Source organism: Colletes latitarsis, chromosome 11 (assembly GCF_051014445.1).
Source record: "Colletes latitarsis isolate SP2378_abdomen chromosome 11, iyColLati1, whole genome shotgun sequence".
Taxonomy (NCBI): domain Eukaryota; kingdom Metazoa; phylum Arthropoda; class Insecta; order Hymenoptera; family Colletidae; genus Colletes; species Colletes latitarsis.
The window spans coordinates 29,965,846-29,986,597 of NC_135144.1; the positions used below are offsets into that span (position 1 = coordinate 29,965,846).

General features: G+C 39.9%; 2 protein-coding genes across 2 annotated transcripts in view; one reads left to right on the forward strand and one right to left on the reverse strand.

Annotated features, from left to right (window-relative positions):
* The window catches only part of LOC143347706 (uncharacterized), a 134,534-nt gene that overhangs the window by 97,349 nt on the left and 16,433 nt on the right, over window positions 1–20,752 (forward strand). Inside the window, exon 2 of the mRNA XM_076777140.1 lies at window positions 19,910–20,145. Within this exon, the coding sequence (XP_076633255.1) occupies window positions 20,113–20,145 (33 nt within the window). The 5' untranslated portion in view covers window positions 19,910–20,112. The remainder of the gene's footprint in view (window positions 1–19,909; window positions 20,146–20,752) is intronic.
* The window catches only part of LOC143348473 (uncharacterized), a 129,837-nt gene that overhangs the window by 90,366 nt on the left and 18,719 nt on the right, over window positions 1–20,752 (reverse strand). The window lies entirely within an intron of this gene.

Sequence of the window (20,752 nt, forward strand, 5' to 3'; positions counted from 1 at the left end):
CGTAAGAATTTCTGGGAAAGAAAACAATTCTGTCTGCCCCAAGAGCGCTCTTAAACACGATCCTATTTTGTTTCTGCCGCGTTTTTTCGTTTTCGTTTAGAAAGTGCATTCTTACCGTGTTATGTGAGAAACGACGTTCTTACCAAGTTTTCTCGCGTTGATAAGTAAAATTTCGTCCGCGTTTTCATTTTCGTGAGAACGAAATCGGTTACGTCGGTCTACGAGATCAACGGTGAACAGGAGTCGTAAATAATATCAGCAGTTGAGTCAATGTTTGTTACCGGATACGAATAAATTTACCACGTTGTCGATTTAAATTTCGTTTCTTGAATAATATTTTACGCTTGTGTCCTTGCATATATTGCTTTCCCGTCGTGAAAATGTTATTTCGAATTCATAATCGTTTACCGAAATGCCTGTGTGATATATGAAAAGGAATTTTTAGGACAACGTGGACGTAAGCGTTATGACAGCTTTCGGATAGATGTGAATTTCTTGCCTCGACTTGGATCCGTTTAATGGCTGGGGCGTTTCTGAGCCTCCATGATCTTACAATAAGCATAGAGAAGAATGCTAATTGTTTCGAAACGTAATACAGATCTTTGTTTTAAAAAGAAAACTGTATTTCACTACCCCGAAACGAAGTTCGACCCTCGGTTTTGTCTCGATTTATTCAATTACAATCATCTTTGGTCAATAAACATACCCCCGAAATCCTATGCACTTTCGAGAAACAAATTCAGTACCGGCGGAACTTTAAATGTTAATAACTTTTTAACGAAGCCTGACAAGCTCTGACAATCTCTTATCATCGTTACGGTAGGCAAGAAAACATTTTGGTTACTAACGAAATTACTTCACAGAATTGCGCGGCACGGATTATAAATTCGTTTCCTAACAATTTATTTATGCTTTTGTAGACAAGATTGAATCAATGACCATGATTTTGCAAAGTCTAATTTCGTCGTACACTATTCGGTCTGGCGGTAACCTCGGCGAGTAAAATCGAAGAAGAAATATGGTCGACGCGGCGAGCTGAAGAAGAAGGTCGTTTCCGATCAGGCTTCTTTCAACTTTCTTCCTTTCGTTCGCTTCTTTCTCGTCTTTTTCGGCGTGCCTACCTGCCGCGTTGCTGATGGCCGAGTTTCACGTGCCGTTAACCTTGAATCCGGGCTTAACAGCTGCGTTTATGCTAATATCGCGAGTCGCCGAAGAAAGCACTGCACCGGGGAACACGTTGCCGTTCCCCGCGACCATCTTTTTATCCGTAGGGACCACCGTGAACTAATGACAATCGGTTCGAAACTTGCGATTCAACGGCGGAACATGCCCCCTTTGCTTCATTTTAAATGCACCGGCAGCATGTTAGACGATAATTGGCCGTAAAGGACGATTAAAAGCGTATGCAAATATCGTGTAATTCCGAGAGCCGTATTCTCGTTTTCGTCGTTAGGGTAATCGAGTGTAATGATAACCGACGATCGTTCGAGATTACTTACTATTATAACGTTGTACGTTGCGTTATCCCCCCCCCTCTGCTGGATCTTTTCAGGTAGAAATTCGTCCATCTCGTTTCACTTCGTTCCAAGGAAGTTTGTATTCTAATCTCGTTAATTTCTAGACAAATATTATTTTATTGCTTTGAATCAAAACGAGATGAAAACTACCCAAGATAATTCGATGATGTCATGTACGAAATTAAACCCAATTTTCGATGGTTATCGCACGTATAACAGTTTTATTCTATCACGAGTGAGAAAATCTTGCGATAAATGCACGTATTTCCGTGTGAGATTGCAAAATCGTTCGATTTTTTAAACAAACTTCAATGTCCAAAGTCAGATTCAGATTTACGTTCTTTTAAGTCTTCTATGCATTTTGAGAATTTTAATTATCGAACTTTAATAGAATCTTGGAATCTCTGAATCTTGTATGTTGGTTTTATCCATACGTTATTGGAGCTTTGTTGGAATAATCCTTTATTCGAATCATCGTGTACACCTGTATTTACTGTGCGTCGTACATCCGCGAAATAGCAAAAAAGTACATTTTAAACGTCTGCAAATACCCTGCGGTTTCACGCATGGTCGTTTGGTTCCGTTGAATGTCGTGGGAGATGATTTTTTAGCGAGTTTCGCGGTTTCAAGATTTACAGTCTTGTCGCTTGGATCGTACTGCCTCTTTGTCTGGCTTATACCGTGTTCGTAACGTAAACGTCGATCTTCGCCGACTTGCCAAATGATTTCCGTTCGTAAAACACAGGTATTCTATATACTACAGAAAATCCACAAACATGCTTTCACGTTCGAAAAGAGAGTATCTTTTTGTATTTACTACGGGCACGAGAAGTTAAAGCTGTTTCATTTGTTTTCTTTTCAACGTATAAATTTTATAAACACGTTCGTTACATTCTTCCGATTGAGAAGAGACCAAACACGACGTAATTTGGATCGTATTTGCACGCTTATTTAACAAGTACCTCATATGAGTTACAACCAATCCTAGACTTATTAAAGTGGAGTCTCGTAAGCGCTCGACCGACCTTCCATTAGTATACAGTGCAGTGCATAACTATAGCATCACTCAAATTTGTTACTATATTGGACTTTAAAGTTGGAATGCAAGAAAACTAATCGCACAAGTTTGAAAAGTATGTTAACCAGTTAACTGTGTCGCTCCGTGTTGAAAGTGCGAATTTCTGTGTGTCACGAAAATCGATCGATGACAAGTATAGTCGTCAAGCACAGAGTAAGTGTCGCTGTTAAAATATTGCATCACAAAGATAGGTTTATTTTATAAATCTCGTCGTGACAAAAAATCCTAGCCTCGTCAAACTCAGTTAACCGGTTAAACAATAATTTTCATGTAAACATTGCTGAAGTTACTTCTGCATAAATTGTAAAAAAACAATTCTCAATAAACGAACACGTTAAATTCAATTTAACTTGACTCGACTTAACTGAATATGAAACTGAACTGTTCAGTTTTGGTGACTGAAATCCAGGAACTGGCGTGGAGTGACTGGTGGTCGTATAAGCGGGCAAATTAACGATCATACAGGGTGTTCGGCCACCCCTGGGAAAAATATTAATGGGGGATGCTAGTGGCCAAAATAAGTCGAAAATCAAGAATGCCAATTTATTGATGGAGGCTCTGTTGCAAAATTATTAACGTTTAAAGTTCCGCCCGTACTGAATTTTTTTCTCGAAAATGCGCAGGATTTCGGGGGTATGTCCATTGACCAAAAATGATTGTAATTGACCCCCGCAATCGAAAGTAATTTTTCCAAAACGATTTGAAATTTTTTTTTTCCATCGAAAAATTTCACACCTTCTCGAATTTTTTTCTAGAAAGTGGGTAGGATTTCGGGGGTATGTCTATTCATCAAAAATAATTGTAATTGACCTCCGCAACCGGAAATAATTTTTTCAGAACAATTTGAAATTTTTTTTTTTCGTCGAAAAATTTAGGCACCTACCCCCTGTCGATTTTTCTTAAAAAATCGATTTTCATTTTTAGTCATTTTGTTTGGCGCTATACGTAGGTACCCATGAGCTCTACTTCAGAAAAAAGTTTCATTGAAATATATTCACAATTGTAGGAGTTATGGCTGTTTGAAGATTGGACCATTTTTATGGGGTTTTTCTCATTTTACGGAGTCAAGGAACAACTTTTTCAATGTTGTTAGAATTTTTACATATTCTTCACCAAAATACGCGTTATTTGCCGTTTGAAACATTAAAATCCTTTAATCCGTTCAGAAGTTATGACGTTTTAAAGATACGCGTGAAATTTCGCAGAACCATTTCTGGCCTCATATTAGATTTTCACTAAGGAATTTTTTTCTCGAAAGTGCGTAGGAATTCGGGGCTATGTGTATTGACCAAAATTGATTGTAATTAACCCCCACAACTAAAAATAATTTTTTCATAACGATTTGACAAATTTTTTTTCGCCGAAAAATTTCAGCACCTTCCCGATTTTTTTTCTCGAAAGTGGATAGGATTTCGGGGGTATGTGTATTCACCAAAAACGATTGTAATTGACCCCCACAACTGAAAATAATTTTTCCAGAACGATTTAAAACTTCTTAATTTTGTCGAAAAATTTCACACGTTCTCGAATTTTTTTCTCGAAACTGGGTAGGATTTCGGGGGTATGTCTATTCATCAAAAATAATTGTAATTGACCTCCGCAACCGGAAATAATTTTTTCAGAACAATTTGAAATTTTTTTTTTTCGTCGAAAAATTTAGGCACCTACCCCCTGTCGATTTTTCTTAAAAAATCGATTTTCATTTTTAGTTATTTTGTTTGGCGCTATACGTAGGTACCCATGAGCTCTACTTCAGAAAAAAGTTTCATCGAAATATATTCACAATTGTAGGAGTTATGACTCTTTGAAAATCGGACCATTTTTATGGGGTTTTTCTCATTTTGCGGGGTCAAGGACCAACTTTTCGAATATTTTTGCGATTTGTACATATTCTCCATCAAAATACGCGTAGTTTGCTTTTTTAAACATTAAAATCGTCCAATCCGTTCAGAAGTTATGACGTTTTTAAGATTCCCATGAAAATTCGGGCGGACATTTCTGGCCAGAAATTATATTTTCGGTAAGGAATTTTTTTCTCGAAACTGAGTAGGATTTCGGGGGTATGTCTGTTGACCAAAAATGCTTGCAATTGATCCCTACAACTAAAAATAATTTTTCCAAGACGATTCGAAAGTCTTTTCTTTCACCCAAAACTTTCAACACTTACTCAAATTTTTTTCTCGAAAGTGGGTAGGATTTCGGAAGTATGTGTATTCACCAAAAATGATTGTAATTGACCCCCGCAACCGAAAATAATTTTTCCAGAACGATTTGAAATTTTTGAATTTAATTGTTAATAACGTTTTAACGGAGCCTCCATCAAGAAATTGGTATTCTTGATTTTCGTCTTATTTTGACCTCTAGAATCCTCTATTAAAATTTTTCCCAGGGGTGGCCGAACACCCTGTATATCCGAGCATCGGGCTGTGCCAAACGCAAACGTGCCGCTCGCGCTGGATTGAATCGTCCAGGCCGGGAACGATGCATTGAGAGCACAATCGACGATAAGGCGTCAAACTACAGTTCCCACTTAGTCATCGATACGAGCCTACCGCGTTGCACTAGCCGTGTACCGCTGTCGTCGCCTTGTTCGCGGCTCGCGTACCTACTTAATAAATTCGCGGTGAACGCCGCGCCATTGTGTCCGCGTCGCTCGAAGCGGGCCGCAATTTCCATTTGAAATACGACATAAGTCGCTGATACCTGATAAACCCACAAATCAACTGTATTCCCGGGCGTTTACACGGAATACAGCTCGAATTCCGTCGGGCAATTAATTACCGCCGTAACTCGGAGTCATTGTCCCCGACTGTTCGCGATTATTGGACCTGGGGGTAGGGGGAGGGACGCTACCTCGATTTCTACGATTCGCGGCGCCGCATATATCGCGGTAATGAAGGCAATTCATTCGCTCGTTCACCGTGTCCCGTTCGTGTAGGAGTAAGACATTAACGGAGAGTGAGAACGCGCGCGCGAGCTCGATCGCGGGAGAAATACAAATGCGCCGCGACGTGGGCGAAAACACGCATCGAGACGCGTTTCTTTTCTCGTCGGGCTACCCACCCGCACGTACGCTGGATACTCGCACGTTACGTATGTACACACTCGGTCCCCGTTGATTTTGCTCTACGGCCTGCAACAGGGGAAAACGAATTGCAGCCGAATGATTCACACGCCCGGCGGTTCGCGTGCCTATGCTCGACGCAAGGGTGCATACTCGCGACTAGGACAATCAAATATGTCGAACAATTGGACCATACCTGCATAGTTATAAAAACGAGGAATTGGACCATTTTTATTAGGTTTCTCTCACTTTACGGGGTTAAGGAACAACTTTTCAAACATACTTGGAACTTCTACGTATTCTTCGCTAAAATACGCGTTGTTTACATTTTGAAACATTAGAATCCTCCAATCCGTTCAGGAGTTATGATCTTTTAAACATACGCATGAAATTTCGAGGGACTCGGACATTGGTCAGACATGGTAAAACATTCTATTTTCAGTATGGAATTTTTTTCACGAAAGTGGGTAAGATTTTCAGGGTATGTCTATTCACAAAAAATGCTTGTAATTGATTCCTGCAACTAAATATAATTTTTTTAGTATGATTCGATGTTTTTTAATTTCGTCTAAAAATTTCAATACCTACTCGAATTTTTTTCTCGACAGTGGGTAGGATTTCAGGGGTACATCTGTTCACCAAAAATGCTTGTAATTGACCCCTATAACTAAATATAATTTTTTTAGTATGATTTAAAATTTTTTAATTTCGTCTAAAAATTGCAATACCTATTTGAATTTTTTTCTCGACAGTGGGTAGGATTTCAGGGGTACATCTGTTCACCAAAAATGCTTGTAATTGATCCCTGCAACTAAATATAATTTTTCCAGAACGATTTGAAATTTTTTTTTTCGTCGAAAAATTTCAACTACTCGAATTTTTTTCTCGAAAGTGCATAGGATTTCGGGGGTATACCTGTTCACCAAAAATGCTTGTAATTGACCCCTATAACTAAATACAATTTTTTTAGTATGATTTAAAATTTTTTAATTTCGTCTAAAAATTGCAGTACCTACTCGAATTTTTTTCTCGAATGTGTGTAGGAATTCGGGGGTATGTCTATTCACCAAAAATACTTGTAATTGATCCCTGCAACTGAATATAATTTTTCCAGAACGATTTGAAATTTTTTTTTTTCGTCGAAAAATTTCAGCTACTCGAATTTTTTTCTCGAAAGTGCATAGGATTTCGGGGGTATATCTGTTGACCAAAAATGATTGTAATCGATCCCCACAACCGCGGGGTACGCTGGATACTGAGACGTTACGTACACACTCGGTCTTCGTCGATTTTACTCTAAGGTTTGCAACAGGGGAAAACGAATTGCAGCCGAATGATTCATACGCCCGGCAGTTCGCGTGCGTACGCTTGACGCAAGGGTGCTGCTTGTTTTTTTGGTTTCCTTTTTTTGGGTTTTGCTCGGAATACCGAGAAACGGGCTGGGAATTTCGCGTGACCCGTTTCGCGTCGAATCGCGTGCTGGAAAAGCCTCGTGCCTCTCATGCTTCTCTTGCTCGAATCTGATTTCGTCGAACTGAAAATCCTCCTAGTGTCTTCGCATTTGAGATATCTTATTTCATGGTTCACCAGAAACCGCGCTTTAGCTAGTTTCTTGTATCTTCGGAATGGAAAAAGAGAATCGGGTTCGAGCGATTTTTTAAATTTTTCGCACGTGTTTGTTTACTTTTCAAAACACTTGTTTCATTCAATGTTATTTTTGAATTTTTTATTTTGGGTAAATACGACGAGACGTCGATCGTGGCAGCGTTATCTTTAAACACGCGTGCATAGTTTCCAAATTATTCGTCCGTAGTTATAATAAATATTTTATATTAAAGATCGTTTTTTAAACGATGGCTCCCTTTTTAACTAAATCACGATTTGAAAGGCCAAAGGAAGGAACGAACGTTTCTTCGAACACGGAAGAAAGTTTCCCATTTCGATTATTCCTACTGCCCCGAATCCAACCCCCTCCGAGCATTCTCCGACCGACTGCTCGCGCTATCGCTTCGATCGATTAATCATATCCCGCGCGTAAAATGTTGAAATTGTCCAGCCAGACCGCGAACGTTTCAACCAGTCCGTCCACTTACTAAATTAATTTATACAAACGAATGGACGAATATTGGAAAATCATGTACCCTGCTGGAAAACTCTCTTACGCTCATGTTCGACCAGATAATCGGTTCGAACGTAACATTTAAATAATACGGTCGCGAACGAAATGCCATTTATACGATTTCGATTTAAATTCGATTCCATAATGTCGCCGTCGTTACGAATCCGTAGTTTCTTATATGTCGATCTGTCTCCCGACGAATAATTTGCTGGCACTGTCGAGACGTTTATTTTTTTTTCTCTCTTTCTCTAGGAATGCGCGAAACGCTTCGAAATAACCGCACTCGAAAATATCGAGGTCACCGTGCACCGGGACGAAACGGCGGAACGAACACGAATTTCAGGTTCTCGCCAGCAAAGAAAAAGTATTAGAATGGGTTAATGCGTAATAAACGCAGTCCATCGCGTTTGCTGGTGTCGCTTTAATTGGCGACTGGTTTTCGAACCAGTCCTCGTCGGGCTTCAGTCACCGATGCGCCTCTCCGGGACCATTCACAAACGACATCATGAATGAGTTCTCACCCTCGTTCGATCTTCTCGAAACGCTCCTTCGTACCATAAACTACATTTTTCCCGCGAAACTGATCCTAACGTTTACTTGCAACAACGACATTCTCCTCGTTTCCCGTCGTTCTTCGCCTCCACAATAACATCTTGCAATGAAAACGCTGGCTCGACATTTTTTTAACGAGTCGAGGGAGATCGGGGCCAATACAAACGTGTTAAATAATTTAACAATTTTAGATATATTTGTTGTATTACCTTCTTTCAAATAACAGATTTATTTATAATAAAAAAAATTTCAAATCGATCTGTAAAAATTATTTTCGGTTACGGGGGCCAATTACAATAATTTTTGGTGAATAGACATACCCCCGAAATCCTACCCTCTTTCGAGAAAAAAATTCAGTACGGGCGAAACTTTAAACGTTAATAACTTTTTAACGAAACTTCGATCAACAAATTAGTATTCTTGATTTCCGTCTTATTTTGGCCTCCAGAATCCCTCGTTAAAATTTTTCCCAGGCCGAACACCCTGTATAGCATTTAGACGACAAAACGACACATATGGTTTTAAGTCTCGTTTATTACACACGACGGTTTTTCTGTTTTGTTTAAAACAACAGACGGCGCGCAACGCCCTGCCATCGAGGGGGAAAAAATATCTCGGAAACACCTGCATGTTTGCCAACATGGGACTTGTAACATTTCCAACAAGTTTCCATATAATATCCAACAAAATCAGACGACAGTCGGTACCAAAGTACGGGAGAATCGCTGGGTCGTGTGCGAGTTGGGGACGATAAGACGTCCAACGGATTTGACGATTAGTTTCGGACACGTTGTTCTTGCTTTACAACTCTTCGTGGGCGTTTACACCCGGTAGTTGTCAAACGGTCACCACTGGTTCTTATACGCTTGATTAAATGCAGCCGAACACTTGACCTCCGCTTCTAGAATCGAGCGATCGTTGACGCCGAAAAAAAAAAACAAAAACGTCAGCCACGATTAACGATCTTGATGTAATCGCCGCTCCATCTGCGGGGATTTCACTTTCTTGAGAAAGAACATTGTATGCTCGATCGATCCCGGCGATCTAGTCGGTTATGTCCTTTCACTTCAGCCAGAAATTGCAAATATAGCTTTCATTTCCTTGAAATTTCAGGGAAATTTCACTCCCGGCCGACTTCGATAAATTCTCGGATATCGAGCGTACGTTTGTTCTTTTTATTTATTTACTTTTTCAAGGTACATCCGCTGAAACATTTTTAGCCCTCCGTCCTGAAACTAGCCCAACTAATTTAATTTTAAGTCGATCTTCGTATCTTCGCGTACGAGTGATTCTTCTCCTAAACGAATAAATAAAAAATAAAGTCTTTACCAATTCCATTAACCCTTTAATGTTCAAAGTCTTCTATCGACGAAAGGAATACGTCAGATAAATAAAAAATGAAACGCGACGAAAGGAAACGTTTGGAACTGCTCTACTTTCGGGCTACGTTCGATTCTCGACGATCTCCATCGCGGTAATTCGTAAAAAGTCGATTCGTGATTCGTTCGCGAAAACTCCAACGCTGTTAATATTTTCGAACGAGCACTCGTGGGTCCGAGAAACACGTAGATCGCGGACATCTTATAAAGCCGCGGGACACCTTGTGCATATTACCGTTTCTCCGACTGTACAGAAGCAGTAAAAGAAGTCGGCACATGGTTGGTAATGGGACAACTTCTTCGAGCGCTCGAGTATCCAGGTGTTACGGTATAATTTACAAGAAGGGAGTAATGTTATTTCTCGGGTACCCTCTCGTTCCAGCATCGATGTCTCCTCGAGGGCAGCGCGCGCGCTCGCGCTTGGAAGTTTATATTAACAGCGAATCAGGTCCGGCTCGTCTTACCGATCTCAAGCTCGTGCATTAATCGTTATTTTATGTAAATTACACCAAATCAGATCGGAATATTAAAAAAAATAATAAGAGAAAGAGAGACGCTTATCGAATAATTTAAACGCGTTCAGCGGTTATTTATCGGCTCGGATAAACACTTTTAGCCTGTTTGCTGTACGTCTCGACCAGTCGGAAGAACCTTTTCGACTAGTTCTCCCGTTACCGCGGTCTGGAAATTCGAGAAAACTGATACTTTCATTTCCTTTTCTTCGCTTTGTGAACATACGTGCCCGAAAACTCCGACGATAAAGAGGTTTCGATATACAACGATACACTGTCTAACGTTTCCACGGTTACTTGCAAAAAACACAAGAGCAATATAGAATTTTATGTTTCCATGGTACCTCGAGATATGTATAGTCGACCGATCGACTTCGTATTTGAAAAGTTGAATTTAACTGCTACTTTCAGTACATGAATTTGGATGGTACTTTTCGTAAAAACGGTAAAAACGAAACAAATTTCAGGTACTACGTTGCTGTGGCGATTGTTTTGTTAAATATACAACGCGATTCGTAGACACGTGGCTGGACAAAGAAGAAATTAGTAGCTCGTTACCGGTCGCGGACATGAATTTAGATGGTACTTTTCGTAAAAACGGTAAAAACGAACCAAATTTCAGGTACCACGTGGCTGTGGCGATTGTTTTGTTAAACATACGACGCGTTCCGTAGACACGTGGCTGGACAAAGAAGAAATTAGTAGCTCGTTACCGGTCGTGGACATGAATTTGGATGGTACTTTTCGTAAAAACGGTAAAAACGAAACAAATTTCAGGTACTACGTGACTGGACAAAGAAGAAATTAGTAGCTCGTTACCGGTCGCGGACATGAATTTGGATGGTACTTTTCGTAAAAACGGTAAAAACGAACCAAATTTCAGGTACCACGTGGCTGTGGCGATTGTTTTGTTAAACATACGACGCGTTCCGTAGACACATGGCTGGACAAAGAAGAAATTAGTAGCTCGTTACCGGTCGTGGACATGAATTTGGATGGTACTTTTCGTAAAAACGGTAAAAACGAAACAAATTTCAGGTACTACGTGACTGGACAAAGAAGAAATTAGTAGCTCGTTACCGGTCGCGGACATGAATTTGGATGGTACTTTTCGTAAAAACGGTAAAAACGAACCAAATTTCAGGTACCACGTGGCTGTGGCGATTGTTTTGTTAAACATACGACGCGTTCCGTAGACACATGGCTGGACAAAGAAGAAATTAGTAGCTCGTTACCGGTCGTGGACATGAATTTGGATGGTACTTTTCGTAAAAACGGTAAAAACGAAACAAATTTCAGGTACTACGTGACTGGACAAAGAAGAAATTAGTAGCTCGTTACTGGACGTGGACATGAATTTAGATGGTACTTCTCGTAAAAACGGTAAAAACGAACCAAATTTCAGGTACCACGTGGCTGTGGCGATTGTTTTGTTAAACATACGACGCGTTCCGTAGACACGTGGCTGGACAAAGAAGAAATTAGTAGCTCGTTACCGGTCGTGGACCTGCAGCTGCAGTATTGTTGGTTTGCCCGGTGGGAAAGCGAAACTATGAATCACAATTCGCAGCGTTGCATTCGTCGTGGTGTGCACAGCCGGGTTTGAATGTACACGGTGTCCATGCGCGACGCGTACGAACGACGGGTGAATAGTTTCGACGCGTAAAATTCACGATACTCGCTGGACGCTGTTTGTTTTACAACGCTTCGTCGTTACTGAACCGCAAGCACCGAGGCAAATGAACGGTTGCACGGTCATTAAGACACAACGTCTAACCAGAAGTAATTGCAACGTCAAGGGGACCGTAAAAACGTCGTGACACGGCAGTTAGACTCTTCTATGCGATCCTGCTCGGCGGAGTTTCAAGCTGCAGGGATATTTATAACTACGAATGGTACACATAAGCTTCGAACATTATTTTAAATCGATAACGATACTTGGATGCTTTTTTCTTTAAACTTATGGTTCCGAACGACATTCAAATTTGGCGCCAATCCATTCAAATTTTCAGCTTTGTCCAGCCGACGCGTCCTTGGTTATTTAGAAACGATTATAACGAAGATATCCGTAAATGGAGAAAATTCTTTTAATTTTTTTCATTTTCAGAACGCGACAACGGTGCAAATCGAGAGTTGCGACGCGTATCACCCTGTATAAAGTGTACGTTGGACATTGTAATTGACGCTGGTGTCGCGTGTTTCTCCTTTATCATAATTTGAAACCAGATCTTGTATTTCCTATTCTGCATTTACTACGACGATCGAGCGGGGCCATCGTTTTCTTTCTTTTCTTGCCTCCGCGGAACGTTCACCGATGCATTAGACGCTATCATTAAAGGTATCCAATGATTTATCGAATCATCGTAGTACGGGCTTATTAATGCTCTATTTGATTATTGTCTAGAGCAGTAAGAGGGGCCGAGTTTGAGAATTTCCTTATCGCTAATTATTCGAGTCGCAGGATACCGACGATTTGCACTCCGCCTGCTTTGCATTCCACCCTCGGGTTTTAAACTATGTACTAATTCGAATTATGCGATCAATTACTTTTGTAATTATAAATTAAGTGCTCGTATATGATGCATGTTTCGTTAATGGGATTTATGCACAGATGAAAAATAAGGTTAATTATGATTTACAGGTTCCTATAAATCGATATTAAACGATCCACGCGGAAAGCAATGATAATCCTACCGTGTGATTATGAAGCGCCGGCGCACGCGAAAACACGCACGGAATGTTTAACGATATTATCAGAAACGAACTAAATACCGTTGATAAGTTTAAGTAAAGTTCAGTTCCGTTTCTGCAAATTATCGATATTTTACGATAACAAATATTGCATTCTGCTTTATTACGAGAAACATTATTCCGTTACCATAAATACCTGTTATTCTTGTTTAAAGTAAAAATTAAATCTGGATCTCTAAGTCAACTTTCAATTGCAACGAACCGTTCGTAAATTTACATCATTAAATTTACAATCATATTTGGTGAATACACATACCCCGAAATCCTACCCACTTTTGAGAAAAAAATTCAAGGTGTGAAATTTTTCGACGGAAAAAAGTTTTTCAAATCGCTCTAAAAAAATTATTTTCTGCTTCAGGAGTCAATTATAATCATTTATGGTCATTACGCATACCCCCGAAATCCTACACACTTTCGAGAAAAAAATTCCTTACCGAAAATCTAATTGCCTAAATTTTTCGACGAAAAAAAAAATTTCAAATCGTTCTGAAAAAATTATTTTCGGTTGAGGGGGCCAATTACAATCATTTTTGATGAACAGACATACCCCCGAAATCCTACGTAGTTTCGAGAAAAAAATTCCTTACCGAAAATCTAATTTCTGGCCAGGAATGTCTGCCCGAATTTTCATGCGAATCTTTAAAACGTCGTAACTTCTGAACGGATTGGACGATTTTAATGTTTAAAAAAGCGAACTACGCGTATTTTGATGGAGAATATGTACAAATCGCAAAAATATTCGAAAAGTTGGTCCTTGACCCCGAAAAATGAGAAAAACCCCATAAAAATGGTCCAATTTTCAAACAGCCATAATTTCTACAATAGTGAATATATTTCAATGAAACTTTTTTCTGAAGTAGAGCTCATGGGTACCTACAAAAAAGTAGACAACTTTTCTGTAGGGCGTCAAACAAAAACACTAAAAATGAAAAAGGAATTTTTAAGAAAAATCGACAGGGGGTAGGTGCCTGAATTTTTCGACGAAAAAAAAATTTTTCAAATCGTTCTGAAAAAATTATTTTCGGTTACAGGGGTCAATTACAATCATTTTTAGTGAATAGACATACCCCCGAAATCTTGCGCATTTTCGAGAAAAAAATTCAGTACTGGTGGAACTTTAAACGTTAATAACTTCTTAACGAAGCCTCCATCGTCAAATTGATATTCTTGATTTTCGTCTTATTTTGGCCTCTAGAATCTCCCATTTAAATTTTTCCCAGTGGTGCCTGAACATCCTGAATGTACATAATCTTGACGTAATTTTTAACCAAGTCCTTTCTACTAAACATCAAAGTACATAGATTTTAGAACGATCTCAAGTGATTATCTCTCGTTTGCCCGTCGATGCTCTTCATCGATCATTGATCCGCGCTCTAATATCCATAATGACGACTATTATTATACAACTAAAACGATCGATTACATAACACTGAACGGTATCGGGAAATATTCGTAAAAGTACCGGATCACTATTATTACCAGATGCAATTTACTTAAAACGCCGACAGAACTCATAAAACGATAAAGTTTCTTGTCGAAGTTAAAATCGTTCCCTCGCAATATCGATGCAATTTAAGTGCAGCCTTTCTATCCGGTCAGCGATCGAACAACACGAGTCGACCGATCGATCCGCAATATTCAGCGATCGATATTTCACTATAGCTCCCAGATAATGTACGATAATGGTGAACCATTTGCATTCAAGTCGAATACGCTGGCCGACGATATTACACCGTAGCTTGTCCATTATTCATAAATAACATTTCAATTAAAGCACAAGCTCCGTGTACGTTTTGCAATTCTCATCGTTTCACGACAAAAGGTTCGACGAAAGATTTTCACGCGACATCATAAATTGTAATTATCGCGACCGGGGACAACGATTCGCCCGAAGAATTAACGTTTTCGAACGATTTAAATAATTTATCGGTAATTTTGAAAGCAAGTGCGGCGCACACGCGTATATTATTAGCGCGAGTAGAAACCACGGTTATTATACAAAGGGTTGCTCGTCGAGGAGGAGAAAGTTTGTGGATTTTGCTTGTCGTAGGTGGACATTTTTCGTGTGAACCGTGATACGGTTTCACGATTACTTTCACTTTCCACCGAAAGCTCGCTTCCTGCCTCCGCGTTCATGACGAAATGCTTTACCGCCAACAAAATCCCCTTTTTATCTTTCTCGATGAATTATGCTCGCGTTCCCGATTACACGTTTCCTTCGGTGACTTCGACGAACGCGTCGATGCAACCAAATGCCTCGAACTTCCACGCGAAACGAAAAACATTTACAGACGAATAACGAGAGAAGTATGATTTAAAAACTAAAAAATTATTACATCATATCTGATTATCAAGTTATCGATATATTTGCGGTATGTAATGATTGTTTTCGAGTGACCGGAAAACGAACTGGCTAGGCAAATATTCTTGATTTACATACGCATAATCTGTTGGAGACAGACACCTAGATCTAATTAAATTTATTGCTACAATTCACGCAATTAACTACTCAGGAAATTGACATAACTCGTTAATCGTACATTACAGTGGTGCCCCATTATGCAATTATACATTGCCACGTTTCATTCAAATAACACGGAATTCTCGTTTAGATAAGTGATTTTAATCATACATTTAATTCATTTCTCAGTTTATAGCGATATTTCAATTTTAACGCGCGAATGTCTAGCAAGGACAGTAATTAGATAAAGCCTGGTAAATAAATTCTTCGTTCGGTTAAATAGTGAAACCAGCAAGTGTCTACTGTATATTTTCTAAATTTCAAACAGATTTGATCATTCTCATTTCAGGGCTACAAATACTCCTCAACCCAATTAGGTTAATTTTCTGGGAAAAATTTTAATTCTTTTCTTTTATGTGAAAAAATTGTTTAATATTCATCGGGAAGAAGATAAAACACCCTTGAAAACGAATTTTGTTCCAAGTCGATACCGTAGTTAGTTCTAGAGAAAAGAACTATTTAAGAAACAGTGCTGCCTAGTAATTAGGCAAACATCCTGTATTTAAATTCATTTTCAATTAAATAAACAATTTATGGTCGTACACTAGTCGTACACTAGTCGTACGATCGGTAGAAATTACTGAAACTTCTTTGGGTATGTAGCGTCAAAGTAAATGTCAAAATAAACATGGAAGATAGCAAAAATTGTAGTAGATGATATGATCATTAGGTAAAGGATGAAAAGCCCTTTAAAATGAGCGTTTGTACGAGTCGATAGCTTCATTAGTTCCGGAGATATAGCGATTTTAATTTCGCGTCGATGCGGTGGCTAGTTTCGGAGATAGGGTTTGTTTAGGTTTCGTTGTGCGCGCGCGAGTTCATTGATCTCGCGCGCGCGTAGATAGCAAACAGTGCGTAGTAAATTCTTGGAAATACTACGCCGAAACTAGGTCACGAGAGTCACGTACGCGGGGTAGGTCAGCACCAAGCACGTGCGACAAAGAGGTCCGACTCCGTTAGACGAAGACAGAGATAGTCGAATTTAAAAAATTACCATTTACATAAATTACGATATCTCCGAAACGGAAAGTCGGATCGACAAAAACCAAAAGCCATTTTAAAGGGGAGGCTTTGCCGCTTCTAACAATGCCTCAATATTTAATAAAACACTAGTAGTTTCGGAACTGCACGCGTCTAAAGTTTTCAGTATTTTTAATGCGCGTTAATAGCCTTTTCTAAGGCCGAGAGCGGAATTTTAAAAATTACCTTTTACATAAATTACGATATCTCGAAAACGGAAAGTCGGATCGACAAAAACCAAAAGCCATTTTAAAGGGGAGGCTTTGCCGCTTCTAACAATGCCTCAATATTTAATAAAACACTAGTAGTTTCGGAACTGCACGCATCTAAAGTTTTTAGTATTTTTAATACGCGTTAATAGGCTTTCGTAAGGCGGAGAGTCAGACGTAGCGGAATTTTAAAAATTACAATTGTCTTTACACGATGATACCTCCGAAACGGAAAGTCGGATCGACAAAAACCAAAAGCCATTTTAAAGGGGAGGCTTTACCGCTTCTAACAATGCTTCAATATTTAATAAAACACTAGTAGTTTCGGAACTGCACGCATCTAAAGTTTTCAGTATTTTTAATGCGCGTTAATAGCCTTTTCTAAGGCCGAGAGCGGAATTTTAAAAATTACCTTTTACATAAATTACGATATCTCGAAAACGGAAAGTCGGATTGACAAAAACCAAAAACCATTTTAAAGGGGAGGCTTTGCCGCTTCTAACAATGCCTCAATATTTAATAAAACACTAGTAGTTTCGAAACTGCACGCGTCTAAAGTTTAACTATTTTTAATACGCTTTGTTAGACTGTTCTAAGACAGTGGGAACTGTAAATTCTCTCTTTTCGTCTTCACTATACATATATTTCCTATTTACATCGAAAGCTAACCAGAATTTGGTACCAAATGTCCAGTTTTTTACAAAACAACATAAATCGTTCTACAGGTCAGATGACCGGTCGTGGTAGGCAAGACAGACTACATATTTTTCTCAGAAAATAAACGATAAGATTAGAAGTGAATATTGGAAAATTCATTGTACGTATACTATAAGAAAAGTCGTCAAGGTAAATGGCGCTAAAATAATATCGTGTGTTAGAAATTCTAAACGAAATTTTAAAAACGGTCATTTGACCGGTCGCGGTAGGTTTAATATTAAACCGGACTCCCGGGAGTCCTGAGTCAGGAACCTCAACGATCCGTCGTTGGCCGACTCTGAGGACACGTGTTCCCTGTTTTCGTCGGCCAAGAACGCAAGGTGGCCAGCTGCGTATCGCGAAACGACATTCCGCTTGCAATAGGATCGTTGATAAGCAACGATAATGAACGTCGCGGCGAAACGTCGGACAGGAAGAGTGAAAATACCAGAGCCCCCCCTAACCCAACCTTGTACCAAGAACTATCATCGGGGGAAAAACCGGGATAAGGGGATTCCCGACAACGCGTGTCGCGAAATGTGTGTTTGCTCGGCGGTATCGACGAATTCCAAACGGCAGCAATCTTCTGACTCACCGATACGGTTACACGTCACGACGATAATACGAAATTATGTTCTTAATCCGCTTACGATTACAAGGATCACGGTAGCCGATTCGATCGAACTTGGACCGGTTCGTTGATTATCGGCAAACGGAGAATCCCCGGTATTCACGAGCGCCGGGAACAAACGGAATGGAGAAATCTCTGGACTTGGAATCTTTCGAAACCTTTTACAGGAGTTCCACCTGAGAGTAGCCAAGAGATTTATTTCTATGTAGTTAGAGTAGCCTCGTAACTGTGAAACTTGTCATCAAGAACTTGACTCAGATTCTTCGTGCTAGGCGTTATAATGATCTGGTTATTCGGATGCAGTAGCGCGTACTTCGGCCATTGAAAAGCACGAAATGTAATTTCCTATTCGCGGTAGCGCAAGGCGTTCGGTTTACCGTTAGAAATGTAACTCTCGTCCATTACATTATGTGAGAAGGCGTGTTTATACGGTGTGAGAGGCGTCGCGGCTTCGAGACGGACCAATCGATGATTTCTCGAGAGTCATTAACTCATATAACGAATGATACTGGGAGCGGCGTCGCGTCGGTTATTTTACCGCCATACTATATGCGTCTGTCAATCGCAGCGGCCGGAAGAGATCCTAGACGATATCTTCGCGATCTCGAAACCGATATTACGAGAGTGGTCATAGAAGTACCCGTCCTAACGAAAGAACACAAGAAATTTGGGAACAAATATCTTTATTTTTCAACGTAATCTCCTTTTAGCTGGGTACACTTTTCCCAAGCGGAGTTCAGTAGCTTCCATACCCTATTTATAGCGAGAACCATCGAGTTCCTCAAAATAAACTCCACCTCTTCATTATTGGAAAATCTTCTACCACCGAGCCATTTTTTCAACTTTGGAAGGAGAAAATAATCCGAGAGGGCTAAATCTGGCGAATAGGGTGCGTGAGGGAGCAATTCAAACTCTAACTCCTGGATTACGGATGTGATTTGATTATCGCGACACACACTGGTGGACGCTTTGCAAAGAGATCGCCACAGTTAACTGGTTAAAACTCTTATAGAAAAACTACGACAAAATTTCGAAAATCCAGTCGAGTAAATTTTTCACAATTACCATTCGAAATCACGAAGTACGGTAGCTCTGAACACATTGACGTCGCTGTAAATTAACAAAAATTGATTACGCGTGTAAAAATCGACCGTATAATAAATTCGTACAACGTTCGTGGTCCGAAAAAGTGTCGTTTCGGGAAACGTTTGGGCACGCGCGAAGGTGGAGACGCATCGCTTCGGTAGGTCAGTGCGTGCGTCGCGCGCGAACGTAATTGGCGCTTATCGGGAACACGTCAAGATAAGATACCAGTTCGCGAAGTTATCGTGATCGTCCGAATGACGAAACGCGGTGGTCGTCTTTTCTTTCTTTTTCTTTCTCATTTTTTTTTCAACCGAAACGCCGGCGTTTAACTCTGGCCTCGTTACTTTTATCGCGAGATCTTAAAGATCGATCCAGTCTAACGCAAACGTGCCGTGGCGAACGTCGCGTTTCTCTTTCTTGACAGTAACGACGCGATACGACTGTCTTCGCGGGACATCGGTATCGGCGATCGAATTTAATCAGCCGCGTAACCGTCAACGATATTAAATTTCGTTGCTTCCATATTTTATCGAGCACGACGGAATAAATCTGAACGATACTCTTTCACCGGCGACAGATATCGAGAAACGTGACTACGAATTCGATACGTATCGCGTTATTTATCGTACAACGACTACGCGTTTATCGGACGATATTAGAATCGTGCAATTAAAACGATAAACGGAAGTTCGAAGAGAATTCGATCGTTTGGACGGCGAACGTTGGAACTTAACGATCGAACCCGTTGGAATAAGGGAACGTTGTTGTCGACAGATCGACGCAGGAGCCATGTCACCGGATCCGTACTACGGATCGCGAGAAATCGACGTGGAACCGGGAGAATCGGATCGCCTGCCGGACACGATCAGGACCGAGTGAAATCGAACACGGAGTATCGACGATAATCGAGGATCGACGCACGAGATCGATCCAACAGCTTGCAACCTACGGCCTCCCCGCTGGCCTGGCCAGCTACTATGCGAATTGAAGCTCTCAGCATCCTCGTCGCGGTAAGTCAGCCGATCAAGTCTATTTAATCATTTGCAGACACTTGCACAGTGTTTCGTGTAATGGACAAAAATAAAAAAACCAATATTTATAAATAATGTTATAGCATAAAATTCCGATACTATTTTCGTATTTTACTGAATTTACTATTTTGCAATTAAAAATGATGCTTCAAGATACACTTAAAGAAATACATTTGCAAAATTTTCACGCGAGTTACTTGATTTTTCTAAGTTATGCTCGGTATTACAAAAGCTTTCTCTAAATTTTTCTATTCGATGTTTCTTCAACTTTGACTGGAGCTTTACAAAAATTAACAAGAAGTAACTCTGTGATATTTTTTTTCTACTAATTAAGAGGATATGAAACTTTTAGTCAAACCTAGCCCAAATTTGCCCGATACGAAGAAAACATTCGAAATCGTTAGAAGGAAACGTTCGTTCCCCGGAGCGTAGGCTGTGCTTACGATAACGAAACGTTTAATTAAAATATCCGAATCTTTTCGTTGAAAATAATTAATAACAAGGCGAACGTGCCCAGTGATCGACCACTCGGAAAAAAGTATTGAAATGCAACTTGAATTATCGCTAAAATCCTAAAATTAAAATG